The 22,039-nt window shown below is 54.7% G+C and overlaps 1 protein-coding gene and 1 long non-coding RNA gene across 2 annotated transcripts; both read right to left on the bottom strand.

Moving 5' to 3' along the window:
• Nucleotides 1-8,028: 8,028 nt before the first annotated feature.
• On the bottom strand, nt 8,029-14,836 carry LOC113624399 (uncharacterized). Its single transcript, XM_027114153.1, has 3 exons — nt 14,147-14,836; nt 13,055-13,505; nt 8,029-8,870 (listed from the first exon to the last, which is right to left on the bottom strand). Exons 1-3 carry the CDS (start codon nt 14,258-14,260, stop codon nt 8,482-8,484), a joined length of 954 nt encoding a protein of 317 aa, XP_026969954.1. The 5' UTR covers nt 14,261-14,836; the 3' UTR covers nt 8,029-8,481.
• A 2,778-nt stretch (nt 14,837-17,614) lies between these two features.
• Nucleotides 17,615-19,921, bottom strand: LOC113624396 (uncharacterized). The gene is made up of 3 exons (XR_003434323.1): nt 19,038-19,921; nt 18,260-18,347; nt 17,615-18,120 (listed from the first exon to the last, which is right to left on the bottom strand). It is a non-coding gene; the product is annotated as an uncharacterized LOC113624396 (long non-coding RNA).
• Nucleotides 19,922-22,039: the final 2,118 nt, after the last annotated feature.

Below are 22,039 nucleotides of genomic sequence, written 5' to 3'. Positions count from 1 at the left end.
GAGCCTGACCAGTTTGGTTGAGCCAGGAATCTCTGTCACCACCCGAAGCAGCCTGGCTCCCACACAGAAAGCTTTATGAAAATGCAAGAGGTTATAAATAGCTTCGAAGTCGGCAACAGTGGGCTTCGCCTCCTTCAGATGCTGAGAGGTGATTGCAGGCCCCGTGTGGCCTCAGCTGGATGCCGTGCAGCAGAAGGATTCCCGTCGGTCCCACTGCGGCCCTGCCCTGCGTCCGTCAAGACAGGCCCTTCCCAGAGGAGAAGGGATCTTCGCTTTCCTCACTGCCTCCGGTCCCTGGAAGCTGAGTCTGGCTCAGAGGGAACAAAGCCCAGCTGGGGCCCCAGGACCAGGCCGCCCTCCCCTGCTCTCCCTTCTGTCCGTGACAGTGCTTCCAGGCTCTTCTCCGCACCCCCCAAGGGAAACCAGGCCTGTGGAAAGGCCTGCTGGATGTAGGGGGACCCCTTGAACTCTCCGTGGGCCTCTGAGCAGAGATACACACTCATCCCCTTGGAAGAGACGCAGAAACTGCAAACCAGCCAAATAAATCTGGTCAGAGGCTTAACGCTAAGCAGAATTGGCACCTGCAGGTGCTCTGAAGTGGAGTCAAGGAATTCTTGACGTTAGGAAACAGTGAAGCGCCTTAGAATTTGGAAGAGCTCAGGCTTCCCTCAGACCTGCTGGCAGGGGCATCACAATCTGGTCAGAAAAGAGCTACAAATGGATTTTCTCCTCTAAAAAGAAAGGCGTTTCCATTTCACAGTTGTGGTATGTCTCCCCCACCCCTGCTGCCTGGGGTCCATGATCAACGGTCTGGACTTGACTTCTTCCCCACCACCCAGCTGTGTGGGGTCACGGGCACCCCCCGGGGAGTCACCCAGGCCTCCAAGCCTCCTTTGCCCACCGGGGATGGCACGGAGCTGGGCAGGGCTGCCCGTGGCTCCGCTGACTGGTGGGTGAGTGGGTGGTCTTCACTGAGCCCGGCCTTTCTATCAAGCGAAGGGGCCGGACCAGATGCTTTCAGAGCCCATCTACTGCTAACACTTTACACTTTGTGGACAGATGCAGTTCTGACGCCTTTGTCCTTCCTTTTACCGAGTACATCAGCTTGAATATAGGTTTTGATGCTGCACAGGCCGTGTAATGCAACGCGCACAGCTGTGCAGGGCTGTTTGCGTCAACCCCAAACTTGCCCACGTTAGAGGGACCTTGGGGTCCTTACATTTGCCATGTTTAGTTTCTATGCATTTTTTTTTTAAATCACAGAAGTAATTTCCAAATGTTATTGCCTTGAAAAGACTTACTCCTTTCTGTGGTGCTTTAGGGGAAAAAGAGAGAGATGGAGAAACCTTTCGTCCTCTTCTGATAAAGGCACCAATCCCATCAGAGGCCCCACCCTCATGATTTCATCCAACCCCAATCACCTCCCAAATACCACCACTTTGGGGGTTAGGACCTTGACACATGCATTTGGGGGAGACACAAACGTTCAGTCCATAACAGTGGTGCTAATAGAAAAAGATATGCTTTGGTGATAAAGTGTTTCTGTACTGTTATCAGTTTCCTTGTCTGGAATAATTACAAACATTCATGTAAGTCACTTCTAGAAATGACACCGAAAGCAGGAACAAGTTCCATTCCAGGCACACACACGCGCGCACACCCACACACGCACACACCCCACTGTAAAAATTCCAAAATTAATTATAGACAAAAATGTGTTACAATGCTTCTTCTAAACTCACCATCATACGATATGACCATTTGCACACCCTGGAAGACAGGAGAGTAGGCAATAATGGAAACTTTTGCTGGTTGAGACAATCTCAACATCTCAGCCCTGCTCCTACGTCTTTCAGTCAATCTCACGGACACATCCCCACCCACCTCTATTCTCCCTCTGATGTCACACTTTGCTTGTCCAAACCTGAGATCACCATTTTCCCTGCAAACAACTTCTTTCTCGCTCCCGTTCCTACCCTCTTTTGGCCAATGGTCCCACCATGCAAGGCTCATGTGGGGCCTCCAGGACTCCTCTCCCTTCCCTTCTCCCCCTCCCCATATCCCATCAAATGTCAATGCCTACCATCCTCCCATCCCTAGTATCTGCCCCTCCACATCCCCAGGCAGGGCTCTTGCAAATGCCAGGCCCAGGTCCCAGGGCTCCTTGCTTTCCCATCCGTCTCCCCTCCCTCCAGCTGCAGGGGGACTTTTCTGAAAGAGGAATGGGTGCTGGACCACGGCCCCAAACCCTGGGCGGCTCCTATGCCCTCAGGGTCCCAAATGCCCCCCCTGACATGCAAGCTTCCTGTGACCTGGCTTTGCTTCCCCTTCCACCACCTCGTTCTTCGTGGCCCTGACTTTCCCCCATTCATCAACCACTCGGGATCTCCACAGTTTTGTTGAATGAATGAATGGATGAATGAACGGAGAGAACCCTGAGGGCCTCCGCCTCCCTCTGTGGCCAACCCTTTCCCTCCACCAGGCCGTGACTTTCCATGGCCTCCCAAGTCCCCAGCCTGGGATGCTGGCCCTCCTTCCTGCAGGACTGAGTGTAACCAAGGCCCTGGCAAGTGCCTGGCTGGATTTCAGAGCTGTGATGGGCCAGGGGCTGCTGCTGCTATGTCCCTCCCACACCCTCTCAAAGGGCAGAGTCTGCAGAGGACTGTCCTACCCGCTACCGGCTCAGCGTGAAGACCTCCAAGTCTTCTCGGCTGGGGCCCCAAATACAGTGGAGTGGAGACAAGCCACCCAGCTGTGTCTTGCCTAAATCCCTCACCCACACGAATGGTGGGAGATGATAATAAAACGATTGCTATTTTAAGCCACTCCATTCTGGGGCGATTTGTTACTGCAAGCGGTACCTGACTCAACCATTAACAGCGTGAGCCCTGCCCAAGGCAGGGTAGTGCCCTCAGTGCTCTGTGCAAAGTAACTCTTTAAATAGCCACCATCTTCCTATGTGGGAGGGGCTATTACCAACCCATTTTACAGTCGAGGGAACTGAGGTGCAGAGGCCTCCAGTGAGTTGGCCAAGGCTCCACAGTTTTTGAGGGTAGATTAAGTGGGATAAACGATTTTCCAAATGCATCTGAAGAGCTCCAGACTCTTGAAACCGACGGGCCTTGCCCCACCCTGATGTCACGGGGTCATCCAGGTGTTCTGCAATGTCCCTTTCCCTCCTGTTAGCTGAGGCCAAGGCCATCCTTCACAGGGAGGCAGGGCGGCGGCCGTCTCCGCCAGCTGCTGGAGGAGCCGCTGCCTCTTCTGAGCGGCAGGTTCCACAACCGGCAGAGTCACCTCCCCACCTGCCGACGGCCCTGCTTTCTGAGCACCTGCTCTGTGCTTCCACCCCGGCACCGAGGGAGCCCTCGACATGCGTCCTCGCCCGAGCCCCTGGGTCTGCCCGCTGCAGCAGGTCTTCTCCATCACCCGCCAGCCCCACCCAGACTGGCCTCCTCCTGGCACCACCACCTGGGATTCTGTATCGATCACTCACTCGCTTGTTACATAGTCGCTGGGATCCGGGCTCCCTTGGAGCAGCACATGGCCTGCCCTGTCCTCCAGCTTTACCAGCTCCTAGACCAGCGCTGAGCACGGACTTTAAATTAGTTAATTATTCCCCATTCTTAGAGCCACAGACAGCACCCTCGGCGAATGGAGCCTTCAGCCTCTGGGACAATCCCTCACGAAGAGCGGGTGCTCCAGTCCGTGGAATCTCAGCATCGGGGCGCCAAGAGGGCTCTGGGGTGCATGGTGACGTGACGTGAGAGGGCTGCTGTCCCCTGCCAGACTCCCACTGGAAAGGAGGAGCCTGGGGACGGGCCCAGCCGCGTGAGGTCCGCTCACCTCCCACCGCGTGCGGGGCGGGTCCTGGACCGCGTCCCCAGGCTCCGGGGTGAGAGTCCGGCAGGGCCGAGAGGAGAGCGGGGACGGGGTGGCGGGGACCTGTTTGCAGGCACCCCTCCCTGGCCAGGACTTGGCAGGTGTCGTCCAAGCAGGATCATTAACAGGAACAAAGCACGGGCGAGTCAGCAGAGGACACGGCAGCACCGTGAGGGCAGAGCCCATGTCCAGTGTCAGGCCCCGAAGCTCCCACCCAGGGATGAAGAAGTCCCTCCTTTACAGAGGGACCCTCAGGCCCACAGAGCGCTTTCTCCCCCTTTGTTTCTTTCTTTATTTTGGCCGCGCCGGGTGTTAGTTGCAGCACACGGGCTCCTTCGTCGAGGTAAGTGGGCTCTTCGCTGTGGCGAGAGGGTTTGTCTCTAGTTGCGGCGCACGGGCTTAGCTGCTCTGTGACATTCGGGATCTTAGTTCCCTGACCAGGAAATCCACGTTCCCTGCTTTGGAAGGCGGATTCTAAGCCACTGGACCACCAGGGAAGCCCCAAGGGCCCAGAGCAGGTTGTAACCAGGCCGGCAGGGCCCAGCAAGCCTCCTGGCTTAGACAGTCCCCTCGCCGCCCCACACGTCCTGGGAATAAGCAGCGCCCCCCTTGGAGCTTCAGACATAGCAGACCCGGCCTGCATGTCACCTCCCTCTCAAGGGTCAGCCCCTGGCTGGGTACCCCGTGGCCCCTGCCCCACCATCTCAGCGGCTGCCTCTGCCTCGGGGCCTCTCCGGGCAGCGGGTGGGAGTGAGGTGGGGACAGGAAGCACCGGTCCCCTTGATGAGAGGCTCACACTCTCGTCAGACATCCAGGAGAGACGCCTGGCCTCCCTGTCTGTCACCGAGACGTCCCTGCTCTGAACTGTGCTCCAGAAAGCCAAGACCACGGGCACAGTCCTGCTGGCTCTCCCCCTTTCCGTGGCGTCCCCAGAGTACCGTTATTTCATGCATGTTTACAGAGGCGCATCTCACACTTTCCGAGTCGTGTTTGTGGATGGGGCTCTGGCTGTGTTTCAGAGCTCGAAGGACACTGAGTCCAAGTTAATCCCATAGAGAACCGTAAAAGCTTAAGCCCTTGCTGCAGAAAGAGCATTTGGCAACCCGGTGTTAAAATTCTCAAAACAAACTTATTAGTTAATGCAGCCTGTCACCATGGCAACCAAACAGCGCAGAAACAAACCATTAGCACACAGATTTATTACTGTGGAAGGTTTAGCTAATAACGTTCCAGGGGTGTATTATTTTCCACTTGCAGTTGCAATAAAAGAATCTAATTTAAAATCCAGCATGAGAGCAAGGTCTGTCAAAATCTCCACTTGCAAAAGCAAAGCCCCAGCCGTGTGTCTGCACGTGCGTGTGCGGCCCCGCACCTCCCTCACCAGCAACTTTCTCAGGCGTGCAAGGGGCACAGGTGCGCCCCATGCAGTTGGCCACCCTCCTTGACCAAAGTGACACAGAAGGTGTCAGTAGTGACCACGAGACCTAGCTATGGACCGAGTCCTAGACCAGCGACACCAGCCAGGTGTCAGGGTGTCCTTTGAGAGTCATCCTCAGAAACACACTAGAAGGAGCTTCCCGAATTCACTCCAGGAGACCCTGGTGGGACATGGTCTCATTTGCAGCTCGCGAAATGGTTATCGTGAGTCTGGGAGGTGACCGGTGCATCTCCTGAACCCTCTCTCCCCTTCTTTTGGAATTCCAATTTCTTTCTGGAAGAGAAACCCCACCCAAAGCGGGTCTGACCGGGTCTCCTGGTGCCCCTCTCCCTCTCGGTGCCCTGACCTTCCCCACGACCTTCCTCCCCTCTCCACCCTCCTCTTCCCCCCACCGCCTAGAAAGGTGCTCCTTCCCCCTGTCCTTTCCTTGGCCACATTTACTCTTCCTCCAAGACTCAGTTCCCACCAGGTTGGGGTCCTGGCTGGGGTCTGATTACACCTTTGCCAAATCCCTGTCCCTTGTGACCATCCTCTAGTTTTCTAGGTTATCTACACCCTGAAAGTAGAAACCTGGGGCTTTAGCTCCATCTCCAGCTCAGTGGGCTTGGATCCATGAGCAAACTACGAGGAGGGGACGTTCTGAGAGGCCCCCAGGTAGCCAGAAGGGGGTGATTCCACGATCGAACGAGGGGCTGGTAAAGGATGGTGACAACGTGGAAATCAGTCCACATCACTGTGAGGTCACGGCACCCCAGCGAGTATCCCAAAGTTCAAGGGATGGCTTCCAGGGACAGGAAACTCGTACAGGGAAGGAAAGGACCAAGAGAGTGGAGGGGTCTGACCAGGTCACCTTGGAGACGCCTCAGGGAGGGACCAAGATGCTCCCATGGGCGTTGTTTGGAGGACATCACAATGGCCAAGGACAGGGACCACGGTGGCCGAGAACAGTGGAGTCAGGGACAGGAGAGACGTCTGCTGACCAGGGTGTGACTGTGCTCACCACCTCCTTAACTTCAGCCGTGACCATGACGGTACAGAACAGGCATCAGAGCGTATCGTGATGAGAAGGAAGCACACCTGTCAGTACCTTTACGAGCCTGCATCTAACAGCGGGCCCACGAAACATGAACAATTACTGCAGAATGGACCACGCAGGATTGTACGCGTGCCAGTTTCTACGGGAAGTGTTTCAGTATTTCATTCGCTCACTCGGTCCACCAGGTACCAGGGTCAGGACTGTCACTACCCCCAGTGTGAGGCAGGGAGGAACACAGTGCTCATGACTAGGCTGTTTGCCTGGGACACTGGAGCCCAAGTCCCGACCCAGAGGAGAGAGCCCAGGGCCCAAGGAGACAGCAGCAGGTCTGTGCAGCCGTCCAGCCCACATCAGAGTGTTCCGGGCAGACCTGGAGCTCCGGGGGGCCGTCAGACAGTCAGGGCCTGCAACAAACCAGGTAACATTTAAGCAGCTGGGACAGATGGACCAACCGCCTTCTGCCTTCTCTCCCCAAGCTCAAGGTCAAGAAACACTTGCCCTGCTCCATCCCACCCGACACCCTTCACCTGAGGTTTAATGTGGCAGCGCCCACCTCTAGGGGAGTGGAGGCCAGGGCCCTCGCCCTCAGACCTCCCCCAGCAGCAGCAGGAGGGGCTGGCTGGTGGATGGAAGGCCAGCTGAGCTTGTGCACATCATCCCTCCTCCTCCTTTGAGCTGGACGCCGGGCCAGCCAGGGGCACTGCTGGGCCAGGAAGTGGTGGTGCTTGGCTTCAGGACTTGGCCAGTCTGGGTGGGGAGGGAAGGTGGACGCAGAGAGCCCTGGGGACCCACCCATCATCTGAGTGGGAAGCAGCCACAGGCAGGGACAGGCCAGACCCTGGGTGCCCACGTGCTGGGCCACCTTTCTGGGCAGGGCCTGGGGATGCGGGACAGACGGAAGGTTCTGGAACGGAGCTCCCCTCCCGGGCAAGCAGGTGTCCTACCCGAGATGAAAATCTGGGATCCGAGGCTGAAGTTGGGAAGGGGTGGAGCTGGCGGAAGTGTGGAGAGGTTTAGAGCAAAGAGGCAGGAGGTCCACATCCAGGTGGGAGGCTGCAAGAGAAGGAGCATCCTTCAGAGTGGCAGGTCCAGGAGAGAGGAGAAGACAGAGTCAGAGAGGCTCTGAGAGTCAGGGGTGGGGGCAGGAGGCAGAGCCTGGAGACAGCAGGGTCAGAGGAGCCTCGGGAGGGCCAGCCCCCTGCAAGGGACAGAACACAGCAGAAACAAGTGGTCCTCAGTGGGGGTGGTCCTTAAAGAGGCAGAGGGAGGGATCCAGGACGGCGGGGGGGATGGGTCTTCACCCCAAAGAAGATGAAGTGCAGCTGCAGGAAGGTGGGCAGGGACCCCCCCCTGACAGCTGTCTGCTCTGAGAAGTGTGGACTCAGGGCCTCTGAGGAGAGGGAGGGGAGGGGGTCAGGAGGTGCCTGGGCAGAGGGACAGGAGAGGCAGGGACAAAGAATCCTGTGCAGCCCTGGGGCCACAGCTGGGGTTGCAGCCTCTACTGGGCACCAAGTGGTGGCCTTTGCATCTTCTCCAGCTGTGGTCAGCATCCTGAGGGGGTGAGTAGGAAAGGGGAGCATGGGATACAGGCACTAGTGGACAGGGCAGCATTGGGAGTGGGTTTTGTGCATGAAAAATGTTGCTGCCATATCAGGAAACAAAGGATGTTGTGGCCATCAAGCCATCACATTGCAGCCACCCCGACGGTGAGCCCTGAGGGAACTCAGGATGAAGTCAGACGAGCTGCCCACTGCCAAGTACAGCTACTCATCAGCCGCTGCAGCCACTCCCGACGGCGCACCCTGAGGAGACGCAGGATGAGAAGCACAGGACGCTGGCCCCGGAGAGCTAAGGTGCATATTAAAGGGGTGATTTCAGTGAGCCCAGACTCTTGCATCTTCCCATAATAGAAAAGCACTAAGTTCCTTAACTTGAGATGTCTGGTTTTCTTTCATTAACAGTAATCTTTTGATGTCCCAACAACCTGGTTTTTGTTGCGAAATCTCCTCTATATCCTCCCCGCAACCCTTGTCTCTTTGGAGCAGTCCCTCAGAGCTATCTGAGATGCTGTGTCCCAGGCGAAAGGCCTCAGTTTTGTCCGCTGAATAAAACATAATTCTCGACTTTAAGGTTGTACATTTTTTTTCAGTTGGCAGCACAGAGGGGAGTGTTGGTTCAGTCCTCCATCTTTAAGAAGTCCCTTCATAATGACTCTGGGGAACGAGAAGTCCGGGGACAGTAGAGGACACAGGGGTGCAGTGGGTGACACCGGATGAAAGTAGCAAAGGCCTGAGGGGAGGAGAGACGTCGGGAGACGGATGAACAAGACCATGTAATTTTTCATTGTATTTCCAAGCATTTTTCCCATCACCTTCCTTGTAGGAGCAGCGGACAGCTTCTCTCGGGAAAGGGCTTCTCCCCTCCGCCCTGCGTGGCTCTGGAAGGACCAAGACGCTGCTCTTGATTTGCCGCGTTTATCTGGAGACATTCTGACCTCACGGCAAACACTTCGTTCTGTCAAGTAACAGATGGTTATTCATAGTTCATGAAGGAACTGAATAAGCCATAAAACTCAGTCACGGACAAGAACAATTATCCGGGGGTAATTACATGCCACTTTTTTCAGGACTAGCTAAGAAACACAAAGTCTTGGACTTTTTTCCAATTCAAATTTAAGGTTATTGGTAGAAATAACACAAAAGAAAGCCAACAAAAACTGAGGCTGCCTATGATAGACGTCATTATAGATAAAAATTGAACAAAAAAATCATTGCTAATATTGAAAACCATGAAATTGAACCAGAAAGAAATGAGCCTTGTTAGAAATAATTAACAGAAAGTGAAACTGACAGAATGTAAACATACACGTTGAATCTTTTAAGATTTAGACTGACGGAAGAATTCTTAACGAATTCTTAACAAAATTTATCTATTTATTTATTTATTATTAATTTTTTTTATGTGGACCAGTTTTAAAGTCTTTATTGAATTTTTTAAAATATTGTTTCTGTTTTACGTTTTGGTTTTTTGGCCCCGAGGCATGTGGGATCTTAATTCCCTGATCAGGGATTGAACCTGCACACCCTCTGCAGTGGAAGGCTAAGTCTCACCACTTGGCCGCCAGGGAAGTCCCCTTAACAGAATTTAGATCTGTGCAAATTACCCAAGAAATTTGGCTTCGTGGAAGTAATAGCCACAAAAGAATACTCATTAGCAGAAGATACGATTCCTGAAATTAGACATCGTTTAAAAACAAAAACAAAAAAAACACACAAAAATGGATGAATCAAATCTTCACTGAAAAATAAAAACGGGAACAATCTGGTTAACTGCACTGTGTAGAAGTTGGTCCAGGAACTAAACTGGCTTAATGGAATTAGCTTCAGAAAATGCTTCCCTGACAGACTTCAACAGCTGCTGGTGTAATTCTGATTAAATGATGGTGCGTGAACTCAGAGTCAGAAACTCTCTCAGGATGAAAATGTCTTCTGGTCAAAATGGTGAAGCCGAACAGCCTCACCTGACAGACCCTCAGAGATGGGCCAACCTCTCCCTCGGCACCAGTGGGGTTGGTCACGCCACGCTGGCCCCCTGGGGCCAGTGGCCCATCCAGTGACCACACGTGAGCCGAGCACAGTCTGTCAGAGCCCTCCCGTGAGATTTAACACTTGGACTCTGCCAGAAGGAATGTCTGCTTCTTTCTTCCAGATCACAAGCAGTAAGAATCCAGACTTGGGCTCCGGTGGCCACCTTGGCAGCCAGGTGGAGACACCTGCTTGAAGAACAAAGTCGGTCCAAATTGAGACAGAGAGGGAAGGCGACAGGAGAGGGGGGCATGGAAAGAACGGACGGCCTCCCCTGAGCCCAGGGCCCCAGCCGCGCCTGCAGCCATCAGTTCCTGGATTTGCCAGGTAGGTGAGCCAGCCATTTAAGTTGGGTTTCCGTGACCTGTGACCTAAAGAGCCTGAATAGCACAGGAGCTGACCTCTGGGTCAGGTCACAGAGCAGGGGTCGGAGAGTGAGGGGATGAGGGAGGCAGAGGGTAGGAGGCGGCAGTACAGACGTGGCTGCAGGTTCAAGCTTCAGCGTGACGCCAAGACATGGCTCAAGGTCATGAGCACGTCTGCTTGAAAAACGGCGAGGGTCAATAATCCCGAGAAAGTTGAGGGATCAGGGCTAGGATGGTGAATATGTGACCCATGAGGGCCTCAAATCGCCGAGAATGGTGTCTGTGTTGATGGAGAGATGATGAGCCAGGCTCCACATTCCCCGGGAAACAGGAGAGGGGCTGGTCAGGAGGTCTGCAGGCGACAACGAGGATGGGTCAAGGGCGGCCTCCTCAGATGTTATGAGGCTGGAAACCAAGGAAGGCCACCTCATGGGGCTCATCGTCAGAGCTCTACAAGGGTCAGTTCACCGACTCGGTCACTGCGGGCTGAACTGTGTCCCTGCCAAAGTTCATATATGGAACCCCCAGTACCTCAGAAGGTGACCTGATTTGGAAGTAGGGTCCCTGTCGATGTTATCAGGTAGGCTGAGGTCACACTGGAGCAGGGTGTCCTCTAACGCAACAGGACTGATTTCTTACAAAAGGAGGGTGTTCGAACCCAGACAGGCGCCCGGGAGAGCACCGAGCGAAGGAAGATGGAGGCGTGGGCCGAGGAGCACAGGCGTGTGAGCAGACCCCAGACGCAAGAGGGACGCCACAGACGGATTCTCCCCGGCAGCCTCGGAAGGAAAGAGTCCCACGGCCCCTCCGGTCTCCAGACGGCACGGGAATGCACTCTGTGGTGTGAGGCACCAGCTGGCGGCTCCTGCTACGCTGCCCTGGGAAACTAGCGCACTTAGGAGCCAGTAAGCCCACCCCAAGGAGTCCTCCCGTGAGAATGGGTGTGATGTCCAGACAGACACGTGGGGGGGGATCCTAGGAACCCCAACCTGGAAACACACCGATGTCATCAACAGACGCGTGGATGAGCAAGTGCCCCTCGGGCGAGCCTGTCACCCACCCGACTTGGGTTCCCAGGGGGCCAGAGGCACAGATGGCAAAGGAGTGGAGGCCGCCAATAGGGGTGGGGCAGCAATCTGGGAAGGGGAGACTAAGTCCCTCCCTGGGAAGGGGACAAGGGAATGGAGCATGGGTGGGGTGGGGAGAGAAGTTGGGGGCGTAGGGGAGCCCCGGCCGGGCTGGACAGGACCCAGGTGAGTGAGCTCTGTGTCCACTCGCCACAGCCCCTCTCTCTCTCACAGGCCACCACCGGAGGCCACTCAAGCTGTCCCGTCCTGAGACAGTCCTCAAAACCATAAACAAGACCAAAAGACAACCCTCAGACCGGGAGAAAATATTTGCAAATGAAGCAACTGACAAAGGATTAATCTCCAAAATTTACAAGCAGCTCATGCAGCTCAATAACAAAAAAACAAACAACCCAATCCAAAAATGGGCAGAAGACCTAAATAGACATTTCTCCAAAGAAGATATACAGACTGCCAACAAACACGTGAAAGAATGCTCAACATCATTAATCATTAGAGAAATGCAAATCAAAACTACAATGAGGTATCATCTCACACCAGTCAGAATGGCCATCATCAAAAAATCTAGAAACAATAAATGCTGGAGAGGGTGTGGAGAAAAGGGAACCCTCCTGCACTGCTGGTGGGAATGTGAATTGGTACAGCCACTATGGAGAACAGTACGGAGGTTCCTTAAAAAACTACAAATAGAACTACCATACGACCCAGCAATCCCACTACTGGGAATATACCCTGAGAAAACCATAATTCAAAAAGAGTCATGTACCAATATGTTCAATGCAGCTCTATTTACAATAGCCCGGAGATGGAAACAACCTAAGTGCCCATCATCGGATGAATGGATAAAGAAGATGTGGCACATATATACAATGGAACATTACTCAGTCATAAAAAGAAATGAAATGGAGTTATTTGTAATGAGGTGGATAGACCTAGAGTCTGTCATACAGAGTGAAGTAAGTCAGAAAGAGAAAGACAAATACCGTATGCTAACACATATATATGGAATCTAAGAAAAAAAATGTCATGAAAAACCTAGGGGTGAAACAGGAATAAAGACACAGACCTACTAGAGAACGGACTTGAGGATATGGGCAGGGGGAAGGGTAAGCTGGGACAAAGTGAGACAGTGGCATGGACATATATACACTACCAAACGTAAGGTAGATAGCTAGTGGGAAGCAGCCGCATAGCACAGGGAGATCAGCTCGGTGCTTTGTGACCGCCTGGAGGGGTGGGATAGGGAGGGTGGGAGGGAGACGCAAGAGGGAAGAGATATGGGAACATATGCATATGTATAACTGATTCGCTTTGATATAAAGCAGAAACTAACACACCATTGTAAAGCAATTATACCCCAATAAAGATGTTTAAAAAAAAAAACAACATGTGGCCATGCCCACCTTGCACACCCTCACCTATAGGGTAGACCGAAACCTCTGCCCATCTCCTTTGGTCTGAAAAGACCCAGCTCCTGGTTCCTCCCCGTGTGGCCCCTTCACCCCATAGCCTGGGAAGCCCAGGCTCAGGCCCCTGCCCGCCCGGAGCAGCTGTGCCCAGGGCAGGGCTTTGACCCCCAGCTCCCACAGGCTCTGCGGCTTTGGACAAACCCCTCAGGGCTCTGAAATGGTTCGTGTGTAAAACAGAGAGTTGGGACTCACCGAGGTCCTTTCTATAAGGTGATCTCACCAATGTCACTGCTGCAGGTAGGGAAACTCCTTCCAGGGCCGGAGACGGCTCGTCTAACACTCGGAACTGAATCGTCGGAGGAGACACACGTGCTGGCAAAGCGAGAGACTCTACTGGGCAGGGGCGCCCGGGGGGGCGAGCGGGAGGGTGAGGGGACCCAGGAGGACTGCTCTCCACGTGGCTCACAGTCTCCGGTTTTACGGTGATGGGGTTAGTTTCCGGACTGTCCCTGGCCAATCGTTCTGACTCAGGGTCCTTCCTGGTGGTGCACGCTTCGCTCAGGCGAGACGGATTCCAGCGAGAAGGACTCTGGGAGGTTGGTTGGTAGGACATACGGACTAGCGTCTCCTCTCTCCTCTGACCTTTCCCAAATTCTTCCGGTCGGTGGTGGCTTGTTAGTTCCGAGTTCCTTACCAGGACTTCCTGTTTCATGCAAGTGGTTACTAAGAGGCCCGGCCAGGACGGGCGGTTTCTGTCAGTGGTTCCCCTAACATCACCATGCCGCGTTGACCCAGAATTTGTCCCCCTCCCATCGCACTGCCCCGCTCTAGGTCCGCCGTCCCCGCCCCCCGCCGACCCGGCTCCTGGGAGCAGAGGAGGGGGAGGGTGCCGCTGACTGCGGGGCTACAGGTGTGGGCAAGGGCAGGGCCAGGCTGGGAAAGCTGAGCTGGTCCCGGGTGCTCCTTTCCCCTCGCAAACACGCAGTCCCAGCCAGGCGCACACCCAGGGGCTCTCGAATGGCCCTCCAGTCTCCGTCTCCAGGCTGGACTCTCCGGGAGGCCTGGCCCTTTGTCCTCATCCTCTGCCCACCCAGGGGAGCCAGCCCAGGCGGGAAAAGCGAGCCCTCACAAACAGGTCGCGCTCAGGGGTGCCACGTGTGTTTTATTTTCTTTTTGAGCCTGAGCAGACTTCGCTTCTGGCAGGATTGCCCAGATAATTCATCACCCGAGACAATTCTCATTTTCACTTAATGGGAAATCAAAGGTGTCCCCAGGTCACCGGCCCTAACGTTGGGCTAACGTCGTGTGAGGTGAAGGGGGAGGGAAGGGGGCTGCGTTACTTACTTTTCTGTGATTGGTGAACGACTGGCACCTTCTCCTTCTTTTAAAACTCTTCCTTTTCATGCCAGAGAAAATCCAGTAATGAGCGCTGTGTTCTTCTAGGGAAAGGCTGTGCATCTGAGCACGGGGCTGCCTTACCGCGAGGCTGACGGCGGACCTGAGGTGCTGTCCTCCCACCACCTCCTCCTCGGAGCCACAGCCTACACGGTTTGCGGCTAGGCCTTCGGCTGGTTTTGAGAAATAACTGTAATCTACCCACTGGCCCAACTGCAGCTTGTTCCAGTCTAGGGACACGAGCTGTTGCGGCCGTGCTGTGTGGAAGAGGCTGTCGTAGGGTCACCTCCCAGCCCTGCCAGTCCTGCTTGCAGGCCAACCTGGAGGGCGTGTCGGGGGGGGAGGGGTGCTGATTCATCAAGGTTCAGCGGTGCCGTGAGGACACCATTGCCAATGGCACCTTAGGGTGTATCCCTTGGGGAGATCTGGAAGCGACCTGGAGGTCTTGGTGAATAGGTGACAACGGCTTTCCGCCACCCCCTGGCTACGGGGCCTTGTTCACTAGTAGGGAGGAGGGTGCAGTAACAGACAAACCAACCTATTGGAGGGAAGTCGCGGCGGGGGTGGCTCCAGCCAAGGAGGGGCTGCCATCTGGAACACGAGGCTTCCAAGAGCACCCTGGTGTCTCTATCCCAGGAGGGGAGGAAGGAAAGACATGGAGGAGGAACACAGGTGGGGTCTTCCTGGACCAGGCCTGGAGGAAACCAAAATGGCTCCCCCACATTCCTTTGGCCAGAACTCAAGACACAGCATCCTCTATAAGCACAGGATGCTGGGAAGTGTAGTCCCAAACAAGGTGGAATGCTGGGAACTGTAGTCCCCAACCACACTGGATACTGGGAAGTATAGTCTCTAATAGCATGGGATGCTGGGCAGTGTAGTCCAGCTGTGAGCTGGGGCTGCAGGGCTGCCATTATGGCCTTCCAGAGCTCCTGGGATGGGGCAGGGGAAGAGGTCTAGAGGCTCTGCCGTGTGAGGACCTGATGAGAGAGCTGAAAACACTCATCCTGGAAAAGGAAACTCAGGTGCGTTTGCGTCTTCAAGTATTTGAAAGTCTGAAGCAGCTGGACTCTGTACTTGAGAATCCAAAGGGAAGTGGAGAAAAGGGTGAAGGGCACAGAGAGCTATTCTGAGTCTCAGGGGAAATTCTCCCTGAGTGGCACAGCTGCTTCGTGAAGGAGGGATCTTGCTGTGTGGCTGGAATCCCAGGCCACAGAGGGCCCGGGGCCACAACTGCCAAGCAAGAGTGTTCGTCATCTTACTGCTTGTTAAAAATCTTTTTCTGCACATCCCTCTTTCTTTTCTTAATCCATCTTGTTTTGTGTCCTTTGATCTGTGAACCGTTGCTCCTTCATCTCTGAGCAAGAGGTTGAGGCCTGGCCTGCAGAGCCGGGCTTATCCAGTTGTGTCTCTGCTCAGGCAAGCCCTCAGTTTCTGTTTGTTACCTTGTTTCTTCACCAGAACAAGAAAAAAAATTATTTGAGAAGAAGGATATTGAAGGCCACCTACCTACCTTTAGAACAGACAAGAAATATTACAAAGCTCTATTTGCAAGACACCGTGAGCTTAAAAACAAGAGTGCCCTGGATGTTATGGTTGCCGGATATTTCCCCATGATACTCACGGATGTGACGTGGGAAGGCAGGTAGCCTGAGGCCACCAGGTGCGCACGCTCGGTGGAGGGCAGGCTGAGGGCAGGTCTTGCTGTATCGTCCTCTCGAGAGAGAAGGAGCCTGGAACTGTCAGCAAAGTCTTCTGCTCCCACGAGAACTGTCAGCCCGTCTCCTGCAAGACGCAGCAATTTGGTTCTAAATGGGGGCGGTGCTCAGATCACAGCTTTCAGACTGGACAAGATGCCCCTTGAACTCAGCCTGGGACCCACCACGTGGCAAAGGTGGCCTGGTGACAAAAGGAGCTGGGGGGGGGTTGGTTGGCAAGACCCCCCCATTCCCTCAGGGGCCGAGCTCCCTGGCAGCTCTCTCCCCTCCCTGGGCCTATCCCCGTATTCATCTCAGAAGCCAAGTGGCTGCAGTGCCTTCCCTGCCCTGTGCGCAGGCCTAGGGGTCAGATACAGCAGTGCAAGCAGAGCTCAGCCCCGGCCCAGGATGAGGGCTCAGGCGCCTCAGTTATTATCATGAGAATTAAGCATATTGCTAATTCAGGGTCACCTTCAGCCCGAGCTGTGCCAGCCGCGCCTCATTTTCACTGCCAAAGAGCCCACAGGCCAATTGCAGGGTATTTTACTCTTTCAGTAAGTGTGTCTTTGATCCTAACTCCAAAATGCCCTACTCCTGTGGAAACACACAGAAGCCTCCTCCGAAGACCGCCGAACCAACCCTGGAGCCCGCTTGCCTGCCGATGGGCCAGAGGAATAGGTGGGCCCCCCGCACACTCCCTCTGGCAGCGAGACACCGCTCCCCCGGCAGCAGAGCAAGTCCCCCGCAGGGTTAGCCCTAACCCTGCACCTTCCAGCTCTCCAGCTCACGCTTGGCTCCGGTGAGCTCCGCACCTGTCCGGCGGCCGGCCTGGCCCGGCTGGGCTGAGGCCCCAGGCTGAGTCCCTGCGTCGGAGAGCCGCTGGGGGCCCCCTGCCGGCCTCTCCTGTGTCAACCAGCAGCTCCGCCAAGCAGCAGCGCTGGCCTGGTTAGCTTCTAGGTTGTCTATCTCCCGGCACAGAACACACATTCCTGAGTGTGTGTTTAAATCCATAGATTCCAAAGGGCAACCAGGACTGTTTATCCAACGCGGGGCCTCCTTAAACCATTGTTTTACGTAGCCCCCTTTTCCAAGCCATTTCCTATTTTCCTGCTGATACCATGAAAACTTAAAATTTTTCCAAAGGCTGTGAACGCCTGGAACGGCAGACAGCTGGCCTGGAGCTGGAGACGCCGTTAGAGGATCAATGGCCCACAGGAAACGGGCGATTAGCCCCTCGGATGAGCTGCTCCCGCTGATAAAGGACCCCCTCCCTGCTGCACGTCCTCTCCCGCCACTGGAAACCGGCCACTGACTCTTGGGGCTAGGAGGGCGGAGGGGAGGGTCACACCCCAGCCAGGCCTGGTCTCCTGGCCTGACCCCTCACCACCAGCCCCTTGGAGCAGCCCTGGGGCCCCGCGTGCTGGCGGGCTGAGCACGGGGGTCTCTGCAATGTCATCCATGCAGATGCGGACATGGCAGCGCCGGCTGGTGGGAGGTGCCACAGCTCTGCAGGCTCCCGGTGATGGCGGTGAGGCTGCTCTGTGCAGGTCACGAGCTGCCCATCAGCACTGCTGATGCCCTTCGTGAAACCTTAAGGACTCTGGGCAGGACGCTCTTTCACGTGCAGATTCACCTTTACCCCGCAAAGGAGGCAGAAATTTCTCCATATTGCAACTTGAGAAAATGAATGCAGAAGTAACCGCTGAAAGTCACAGCCAGGTCATTTATTCATTCAACAAACACCTCTTGAGCACCGACGATATGCCAGGCATTGGGATGCAGGGCTGAGCGAAGTCAGAACTGGGTAAGGTTTAGTGGGGAAGGCGGAGGGTGTTGAACAGCTGTGTAAACAGCAAGAACCAGGAAGGGGTGGACTTAGTCTGGACTGGGGCCCAGGAATCTGAATTTTACAGAGAACTCCAGGGAGTTCTCACCAAAGAGATCTGGGGAGTGCATCAGAGCTGTGGTTCCCGGCGCCCCCAGAGATTGGCTGCACTCCAAGAGAACCCATTAAATGGGCGCTCCCACGGGCATGGGGGTCTCTGAAAGTGCCCAAAGGGCCTAGTGAGCACCGTGGCTGCTGGGCGGGTTTGGACGGTCCAGTGAGGCAGGGAGGCATCCCCAGGAAGTGACAGCCGGAAGTGCTCTGCCCACATGCGGGCAGCGAGGGTCCAGCCTGGGGCTGTGCTGAGCTCTGGGCCCTCCACTTGGGGATCCTCCATGTGACTGTCCGAGAAGGGCGGAAGGGCCGGATGGGCTGGGGCCGTGGGCAGTGGGCAGCCCCAGGGACTGAGGGGCTCCCTCCCTGGCCGCATCCAACCCCTCCCCCTGCTGAGCCCACCCGGGGAAGTTAGCGGGCACCCACCTGAGACAGCGCCAAGCAGCGCACAGAGCAGAACCTCAAGGTCACCCTCCTGCTGGGCCACAGTCAAGGTCACCTCTGGCTCCAGGGCCTGAGGACGTGAGTTATGCAGCTGCAACACCCGACCTCCAGCCCCAGGAGGGAATGTGCGGTTCGCATCCCAGCACGATGCTGCCTGGACACGCGGCAGGCGCGGTCCAGCTCGCCATGAGCCTGGAGGCCCCCAGACAGAGACCCCAGCCCTCCCGCCCCGCTGGCATCAGACTGTGCTTTATGACAGATGGGTAACGGGCTGCTTTCAGCCCCCCGGCGTCTGGCAAATGGGCCGAAACCAGCCATGGGAGACGCTCGGGGCTTTCTTTGCCAGCACACCACACCAGAGGGCAATGGCTTGAGAATCTCAGAGGGAATATATTGCCTCTGAATTTAGGAAGATTCTTTAAAAAAAAAAAGCAGAAACTAATGAATAAAAGTGAAGCCAGAACAGCAAAGCGTTTAGCTGTGGATGAGAAAATCCTCTCGCTCAAACGCCTGTGGAGTGAGATGAGCCCAAGTCCCTGGGCTGTGTCCTCATGGACATAGGGGTGGGGACCCCAGGCCCGGCCCCATGAGAAGAGCGGGCCTCAGCGAGGACAGGAGAGCAGGACGGCAGGCGGCCGCCTGGAGGGGGCAGTGAGGGGTCGGAGAGGACCGCTGGCCAGGGGGACCTGGTCTGCCCGGGTGCGGCGTCTCCAGGTTTACAATAAAGACTCCAGGACGCACAGTCTTCACCCAGCCTTACCTTGAGGGTCTCGGAGCTGCCCATCTTAGGATTTTCACGACACCGAACGTTCCATGGTGTAAAAGGCTGACAGGTCAGCTCGTTCTCCCTTCTGTGGTGTTTGGATGTTCTCTGTTTTGTTTTGATTTTTTCAAATAAACAATGTTGTAACGCGTAGGAATCCTAGTACACTTAACGTGAGGGTTTCTCTAGGCTGGAGAGCTAGGAGTTGAATTGGAAGTAAGCTGTAGCTTTTAAGACAATGCCAGCTTGCTTCCAAAGCAGCTGTGCCCACGGTTGATTTACACACCCTTCTCTGTTGCACACTTTCCTATCGCCAACCACGTTGCGTTGTACAAGAGCTGTTTCAGTTTGCATCTCTGATTGCCGGTGATGGAAAGCCCTGTTTGTGTGTTCACCGGTCACTCGTACTTCTCCTCTGCAGACTGCTATTCCCAGTTTTGCCATTTTCTGTTGGGCTGTGTGTCTGTCTCTTTGGCACTGGCGCAGTCTCTCGGTACATTCCGGGCCATTCATCTTTGCCTGGATATCAGTAGTATCTCATCCAGTTTGTGCTTATTTTTTTAGCTTAGTTTTTGATCTCTTGTGTCATAAATCTAAATGTGATCGATATTTTTCATTTTGCTGTGGAGTCTCTCTTTTAAGGAGGATTTCCACACATCAACGTCAGACATATTCTCTCCTCTATAGAAATGATTTTAGAATTCCAGATGCCTTTACATTTAAGTCGTTAATAAATATATCTGGCGTCCATCTGTATGTATGGTATGAGGTAGGAATGTCATCTTTCCCAGTGTTGCAAGCGATTTCGGGTGAGCGGCTGTCACCCACTCCCTGGTTCTGTTAAGCACTGGTTCACGCACGTCAACGGCCTCCTGGTCCTTGTGTGCCTGACCCGGCACCCTTGTCAGCTTGTGCTTTCACAGCTGGTGGGACAGGAAATAAAAAATAAAAACAAAACAAAACTCCTTTGCTTTTCCACCTTAAAATTGCTTGCAATTTACACTTCCATATGAATTTTAGAATCGCTTTGTCAAGTTCCACGAAAGATCTTTTTTCCTATTACATTGTGGAATTTCAATTCAATCTGCACTGATTTTAAAAGCTCACCAGGGGCTGAATGAACATGTTTAGAACAGGAAGTCTTCCCGCCATCCTACATGGCATCACTCTCAATTTTTTCAGGTCCTTACATCTGTCAGCAAAGTTTTATGACTTTCCCAGAAAGCTATTCTTAGGCCTGTTTCTAAGTACATATTTCTGTAGGGGTTTTGAACACGACCTGTTTTTCTATTCTACTCTCTGATTGGTTTCTGATGGGACATAGAGAGGTTTGAATTTGCACAGAGATTGCATGTCCCCTGTGCTCCGGAGCTCTGATAATTCCTTGTTTGTCAAACCATCGGCCCAAAAGCTTTGGAAAAATAAAACCTGGAGTTGAGAATCCCACTGACAGAAGTGATGAAAGCGCTAAGCGGGTCTTTGATGCTATCTGATGCCTTCACGGTTTGGCTGAAAGCAGGGGTGACCGGCCAGCTGGGCTGCTTCCAGCTCTGAGGGTCAGTGCCCTAGAGACCAGCCCCTACCCACTATTCCCACACAGTTCCGGCCAAGCCTGGCTCCCCCTGGCGGGAACTGAGGACCTCTGCTCTCCTGGGCCATCACACAGGTGAGAGGAGCCCGGGCCGCAGGTGGTGGGAGCGGGCTGGGACCACCCCGGGCCCTCCGACCTCCAGGCACACCTTCCCTCACCCATCATGGGGGTCTCAATAGCAGAACCTGCCAACCAAGAATTCTGGCCAGAGAAGTTTTTTTCTTTTTTTGTTCTCAAAGCCAATGTGGTTTCTTCTCTGATTTCCACCTGGGCTCTTCTTGGCCTAAATATTATATCAGACCTAGATTCACATCTGCCTGCCTGTCTCGTCCAATTTTCCCCTTGCAGATGACAAGTTTCATGGCAGGTTTCCCTTCTGACTTCAGATAATTCCTCCATAATCCACGACTGCCCATCCCCTGTTCCTGACAGAACTTTGAGTGACTAAGGGGACCTTCAAGGTCACGGCCATATGGGATCAGGGCCCCCTGTAACGACCCAACTTAACTTGATCCTCAGCAAAGACCCTGTTCCCAAATAAGGTCCCCTTCACAGGCATTGGGGTTAGGAGCCCAGCATCTCTTGGGGGGCACAATTCCCCCGTTTGCAGTCTGTAGAGGGGTAATAACTAGGCCTGCAGGGCTGCGAGTTGTAGGACCTGGGAGACGTGCCGTCCTAGGGTCGAGAGCAGGGGTGTGGGCGAGTCTCTTGGGGGTTACTCGTCCCCCCACCCGGCCTGGGAACTCAGGGCTCTGTCTGCCGGGAGGCGAGTGACCCGGACACTGGCCTGGGATTCCCACTCTATGGCTTCAGGGACCCAGCGGCCTCTGGACTGGCCCCAGCCTGGGCGGTCAGAGTTCCTGCTTCTGTGAAGCCCGAGTGTGGACCTGAGGCCTTTTGGTTGGTTCTAGTCTCCTTGTTCATGACCTGTGGTTTAAGGGGAAAAAGGAAAATAAAGCCCACCTTCCTTAGTTCTGCACCAGATGCCAGTTACTGTAACAGGTGTTTCTTGTTTAGTCCAGTGACCACATGGGGACCGGGGGGTCTCACTGTGAGGCCCCATGGCTCCAGAGCACAGATCCCACAGCCTTCAAACCTGGGGCCACGGGGAAGCGGACAGGGCAAGGAAGGGAATACCCGGCCAAGAGCTCCATGGCCTTGATGGGCGAGTTCCTGGCCTCAGGGAGTGTGTTTGGGTGGGCAGTACAAGGATGCCAAATGACCTCCAGGGGACAGCACCTCCAGGGACATCACCTCTAGGGGATACTACCTCTAGGGGATACCATCTCCAGGGGGGACATTACCCCCAGGGAACATCACCTCCAGGGACATCACCTCCAGGGGACAGCACCTCCAGGGGACATCACCTCCAGGGGGTCATCACCTCCAGGGGACAGCACCTCCAGGG

This window comes from Aethalodelphis obliquidens, unplaced genomic scaffold (genome assembly GCF_003676395.1).
Source record: "Aethalodelphis obliquidens isolate GAN/ISIS:26980383/991018 unplaced genomic scaffold, ASM367639v1 scaffold2, whole genome shotgun sequence".
Classification (NCBI taxonomy): Eukaryota; Metazoa; Chordata; class Mammalia; order Artiodactyla; family Delphinidae; genus Aethalodelphis; species Aethalodelphis obliquidens.
This window is presented reverse-complemented; position numbering and strand designations above follow the sequence as displayed.